At 35.2% G+C, this 6508-nt stretch overlaps 1 gene segment (V, D, J or C); it reads right to left on the bottom strand.

Moving 5' to 3' along the window:
* Positions 1 to 961: 961 nt before the first annotated feature.
* On the bottom strand, positions 962 to 1524 carry LOC130882767 (Ig heavy chain V region 441-like). The segment is given in 2 exon segments: positions 962 to 1317; positions 1424 to 1524. Coding segments are annotated over 2 exon segments (402 nt in total).
* Positions 1525 to 6508: the final 4984 nt, after the last annotated feature.

The following is a 6508-nucleotide window of genomic DNA, read 5'->3' as shown; positions in this document are numbered from 1 at the left end:
TTATACTAAAGACTCATGCATTTTCAGAGACTTCTGCTTCTTGTTTCAGATTGAACTTGAGACCCTCAGCTGCTGTTCCAGAAAACAAGCCTTGACTCATAGTCCACTCTAATATTCTGAACTTTAAGCATAGTAAATGTGTTCATTTTATGCTGCCTTTATCTTAGTGTATTTTCATAGCAATAGAAAAATAACCAAGGTAAATATCCTTAGTGTTTTGCACTATGGTGAAGAATTCTGTGAATCTAAGAGAAATGAACTTGCTCTGCCAGTGATCAGATTTTACCTCAAAGACCCAATGTGACCTATGGTGGATTCACATAACAATGACGAATTGTGTGTTTTTGATTTTCTAGGTAGATAGATCTCACTTTCATAAAGTTTTCTTGACGGGATCTACTTATACAAAATTCTAATATGAACCAAGATGAAAGTCATGGGATAATAAACCGAATGAACTAGAAACACACCTGGGTCTCATTGTAACCTGAGTGCACCATCCTCAAGGAGAAGAGAGGACATCCACATATGCTAGGATGTTTTTATGTAATTATCATTGTGCCACTTTCCTTTTGGTTTTCCCTAAAACATTAATGCTGCTATAATAAAAAAACATGACATGACCTCTGCCTAAAATATGAAAATACTCAACAATGTCCATGTATTTTCTTCTCATGAAATTTCAATGATTAATGTAGGGTACTTTGTAGTTGTCAGTTTACACTTTGTTTATGGGAGACTTGCCTCATATGTTAAAATAGCACAAGAAGAACATATAATGTGTTGAGGACATTGGATCCCTTCAGAACTTACATGTGGAGAGAATTCCAGAGAATGTGTAAAAAAAAAAATGCAGGTCATACACCTGAGAAGAGTTCTTAGAATCTAATTATGTCTGCATAAATTCCTGGGATGAACCTGTATTCTGTGTCTTTTGCACCCCCTGGTGGGCCTGAGTGGCCTAACAGTGAGGTTTATGTCTGAGTGAACACTGAAGTTCCATCACTGTGTATATAGCACAGTAATAAGTGGCTGTGTCCTCAGATCTCACACTGTTCATTTGCAGGTACAGAGTGTTCATGGCATTGTCTCTGGAGATGGTGAATTGATCCTTCACAGATGGTGCATATCTTATAGTACTGCTGTCTGTATTAATCTCTCCAACCCACTCCAGCCCCTTCCCTGGAGCTTGGCGAACCCATGCCATCCAGTAGTCACTGAAAGTGAATCCAGAGGCAACACAGGATAGTCTCAGGGATCCTCCAGGCTTCACCAGGCCTCCCCCAGACTCGACAAGCTTCACCTCAGACTGGACACCTGTAAACACAGAGAATGTTGTTAGTAAATTACCACAGAAGCTCTATCTTTTATAAATCTTGTTCATGTTCACTAACACACTCAATATCTCTTCTTCATAAATTACCTTTTAAAAAAGCAACAAGGAAAACCCACATCAGCACCAAATCCATTGTGTGTTTTGTTTTCTGTGCTGATCACTGAATGGGATAACCTGGGCATCCAGGACTGATTTCTTTGTCTGAGCTTCAGAGTCAGGGTTTATCTGGTTTTAATGAGAACAGATAGGCCTTATTTGCATACCTTCCTGCTATATAAGTTCTGTTGTTGGAGCTAAGAGATAGTGTGTTCTAATATGTTTGTAAATGTTCTGGGGAAGTCTAGCATTAAAGACTCTAGGATTCTGATAACAAAAGTGAATTTCAGTGTGTAAATTTATAATAAATATGTAAATTTAATATAAGAATATAAGAATAAATGAAAAATATCATCTACCATGAACAAGTAGGACTCATTCCAGAGATGAAATAAACTTTTACATAGATAAAGTTATAAACGTAATCCATAACACAATCACACTAAAAGACAAATTCCATATGAACATATCATAGGACTGAAAAATGAGTTAAGCAAAATCTAATATCTCTTCATGATAAATGCTCTGAGATTCTAAGGACACAAAAAATATACTTCACCATAATAAATGCAATACACTGGAAGCTCTCAGCAAACATCAACTGAAATTAAAAGAATTTATAAGCATTTTCACCAAAATCAAGAACAAGTTTATCCACTCTCTATATACCAAATCAAAATAGTACTTGAAGTCTTATCTAGAACATTAATACAACTAAGGAGATAAAGTGGACAAAATTAGGACTGGAAGAACTCAAAGTATCTATCCTTGTAGATGATATGATTGAATATACAACTAACCCAAAAATGCCCTCTGAAAACTCCTACAACTAAGAAATGTGATTAGTAAATATCAGGATATGATATAAGTGCACAAAGATTAGTGATCTTTCTATATACATATGATAATGAAATTGAGATAGAACTTGACAAGGAAACAGTACATTCACAAGAGCCTCAAAAATATCTTGTGGTAACTTTAACCAAGTAAAATATTTGTACGATAAAAACTTTAAAATATTGAAGAAAAAATTGAAAAAGCTAATATAGATGGAAAGATCTCCCCTAGAAATGAATTAGTAGGATTTATACAGCTAAAATTCTCATTTTATAAATAGCAATCTACAGATTCAATACAAGCTTCAGCAAAATTCCACCACAAATATTCAAAATTGAAAGGACAATGTTCAAATTCATCTGAAAACAACAAGAACAAGAATTCAGGAAGTTAAAATAATCCGAATTAATACAAGAACTGTTGAAGGTATTACCATCCCAGACATCAAATTCATACTATAGAGGTGTAGTAATAAAAATAGCATGGTCTTGGCATAAACCTGGTATGTTGATCAATGGAAAAAATTGAAGTCACTTATGTAATTCCAAACACCTATGGACACTTGACTTTTTTTTCTGAAAGAATCCAAAAGTCCAACTAGAAATAAAAGGGAATCATCCTCAACAAATAAAGCTGGTCAAATTATTTGGATTCATGTAGAAGAATGTAAAAAAATATATTACAAATCAATTAAAAATTGGATAGATTCAAAGTGAAAAGTCTCAAAAAGGTTGAAAAGGAAGAAAAGAAATATTCAAAATTCACCACCATGAAGGAAAAGCAAGTCAAAAGTGCTCTGAGACTTAAATATACACTAATTCAAGCCGGGCGGTGGTGGTGCACGCCTTTAATCCCAGCACTCGGGAGGCAGAGGCAGGCGGATCTCTGTGAGTTCGAGACCAGCCTGGTCTACAAGAGCTAGTTCCAGGACAGGCTCCAAAACCACAGAGAAACCCTGTCTTGAAAAAAAACAAAACAAAAAAAAAACAAAAACAAAAAAAAACAAATATACACTAATTCAGAATGCCCTAGATCAATAAAAGAAATGACAGCCCATTATTTGGTCAAGTAGAGTAAGGTGCACTTACAGGTGAGAATAAAAATTTGTACAGACATTCTAGAAATCATAGTAGAGGTTCCTCAGGAGTGCAAGGAGATCTACCTCAAGTTTCAGCTTATTCATATATCTAGAAGATTTTGCAAACTAAGATGATGACACTTGCTCAAACATATTTATTTCTGCCTAGATGTCCTTCAGTGGATGGATGGATAAAGAAAATATGGTTCATTAACACAATGGAATATTATTCAAACGTTTAAATTTCAAAGTCATGATATTTGAAGACAGAGAACTGTATCTAGGAAAAAAGGCATACTGAGTGAGGTAACCCAGACCACAAAATACAAACACGGTATATATGCCCTTACATGAAGATGTTTGCTCTTGAGGTTTACGTAAGTATGTTTTACTCCACATAACCACATATGTTAGGTTTAAATTATGGGACTAGGCAGTCAGGTTAAATCTATCCAGGAAGTTGAAATGGAATGCAAAGTTATGGACTGGGATGTTGTGCAATGGAATAAGATCAAAGTGTAAGAGGATTAGAAGAGGGAAGAATAGAGGATTTATGGAGAGGGAAAAGTAAAACTAAAGGCCAATTGAGGTTCATATTGAAAACAATGAAATAGAAGCTGCTTAAATTGCATACATATATGAAGGCAACCTAAATAGAATTCCATATAACAGTGAAGACGAAGATGTAGATGGACATTTCTCATAATCAAATGAGGCCTCCAAGTCTAGGAATAGGTTTTGTCTAATTGGATTATTGGCCAAGCAATTCCCATGCAATAACCAAACAACCCAGTCTACTGCTAAATATATTACTTGGTGTCCACATAGGTAAGGTAATATCGACAAAGGCAATACTTATACAAATCATTGAAAATAGATAACTTGAGCCAAGGCTTACCTAGAGTCTTCACCCCTAGTGATTAGTATTCACATGAACTCGAAGGTATTATGCCTGCTACCAGAGTAGAAAGATACATTCCAATCAAGCTATTACTGTAGCATACACCTGAATGAAGTAGGTGTTAGCATAATACTGGCACAAAACTCTGTGGAATAATCAACCAATGTCTGATTTCCTTTAAGGATCACCCTATGAGATGAAATACATCTATAACACTGCTCTTATTGCCAAGAACAAGAGAAGAGACGGATCAGGGACCTATGGCAAAGTCAAATACTAGTTTTATTCTAAAATAACATAGCAAAAATTTATTTCTAATGGCATTCTACAATATTCATAGATCAGTGGTTGCCTCAGTCATAATCAGACCTATTTTCTGCTTCATAACATAATTATAAGTATAGAAATCCATTGCCAGACAATATGCAAAGAGAGAGACACAATGCAACAGTCAATCCTAAATGGAAACTCTGTAGAACAGGTGACATATAGAATGTAACAGTCTAAAGAGGAGTGAGAGAACAATAGGGAATCTGGGTACTAATTGTGCCTGCCTTTTAATCCGAGCACTTGGGAGCCAGCAGTAGGTAGGTTGCTGTGAGATCGAGATCAGCCTGATCCATGGAGCATGTTTCAGGAGTGTTCCAGGACAGCCAAAGTCACACTGAGAAACCATGTCTCAAAAGAAAGAGAATACCAGGAAAACAAGGATTGCTAAAAAATATCTATAGAATTAAGCAACTAATAAAACAGATGGAAAGTAGAATGGGAGCATGGTTTTAACAGCTACACATCATACAAGGGCTAAGATCCAGAGTTTACATGGCATTGCATAAATTAAATGTCAGAGAAATATAAGTGTTAAGCAACACACAGATAGATGACATAAAAAGACATACAATCATCAATAAACTTTTAAATGTGTTCAATATTCATAGACATCATGCTAATTCAAATTAAAACCACTTTGAAATACAAGCTTTCCCAAGGAGAAGTGGCTGCTATCAAAAGTCTGACAAATTTTTGAGATCCTGAGAGAAAGCAGTCCTCATATACAGTGGTGGTGGCAAAAATTAGTTCAACCATTGTAGAAATATGATTGGAGATTTCTTGTAAACTAAACTAGAACTAACATATGATCCTCATATCTCTATATTGGAAAAATACTCTGAGTATCTCATATCTTATGTATTTATATTTACAACCCTATGTTTGTTGCTGTTTTGTTTACTTCAGCAAAATATTAAAATTAACCAAATTATTCATAAACATACCAGAAAATAATGTATATGAGTTACATATAATAGAAAAATATTGTTCACATCCAGTGAATAATGGAATTACAACATTTGTGGGAAATGGATGGATATAGAGTGTAAAATATTGGGGAGTGGTAAGTGAGTGTGTAGAGGGAACAGGAATTTTTATTTAAAACATAAAAAAGTAACAAACCGAAAAGCAAAAGATATAAAAGAGTAACTAAAGTCACATAAACATGGATGATAACCCAATTTCACCTCATACAAAGAATCTAGACACAACAAGACTCTCTCACACACACACATACATGTGCATGTGTGTACAAAATAAATATATCTGTGTTGCAGTTTACTGTGAAGCTCTGGCCTCTGGTATCCTATTTTGGTCCACAATCAACAAGAAAAGGACCCTCTACAAACACTCCACATGGAATGAGAATGGGCAGCCTAGTTTCTTCATTCTAATTAGGCACTCTCTTGCTGGTTGAGGGAGATAAGCCACATATTTCTATTCTGAAAACTTTGTATATTGCAAATTTGCATATGACCAGGTAGTGAACAAACCTGGATATATGATGTATTATACAAAGATCCATGATGACTTCAGGTGGGTCAACCAGTCCCTTTCTTTGGCTGTTTTCCATGGCTTCATGCTGGTTGTGTTTTCCCTCAAACCCACAAATTGATCTGGGTCCTCCATTATGCATCTCATAGTCCCACTGTTTTATCCTATGTAACACAGCAAATGTGATCTATGACATCCATTCCTCATATTGTGTGCTCAGAATCAGTGACTTTTTCTTTCCAGTGGTTAGTTACTCTGCACACTGGGATTTATTCATCATTCCTTCCCTGCATAATGGTTCTAATAAGTGCTATTCTTGAACTCATAAGATCATATGCATTCCCATTCAGTGTCCTGCATTCTTGATGAAACAGAAATAAAATACATTTTAACTTAAAATGATAAAATATGTGTCCTCCCTTTATATAAATCATGT

The sequence above is a fragment of the Chionomys nivalis genome, chromosome 10 (assembly GCF_950005125.1).
Source record: "Chionomys nivalis chromosome 10, mChiNiv1.1, whole genome shotgun sequence".
In the NCBI taxonomy this organism is placed as follows: domain Eukaryota; kingdom Metazoa; phylum Chordata; class Mammalia; order Rodentia; family Cricetidae; genus Chionomys; species Chionomys nivalis.
The sequence above is the reverse complement of the archived record's forward strand: the minus strand, read 5'-3'. Positions and strand labels throughout refer to the sequence as shown.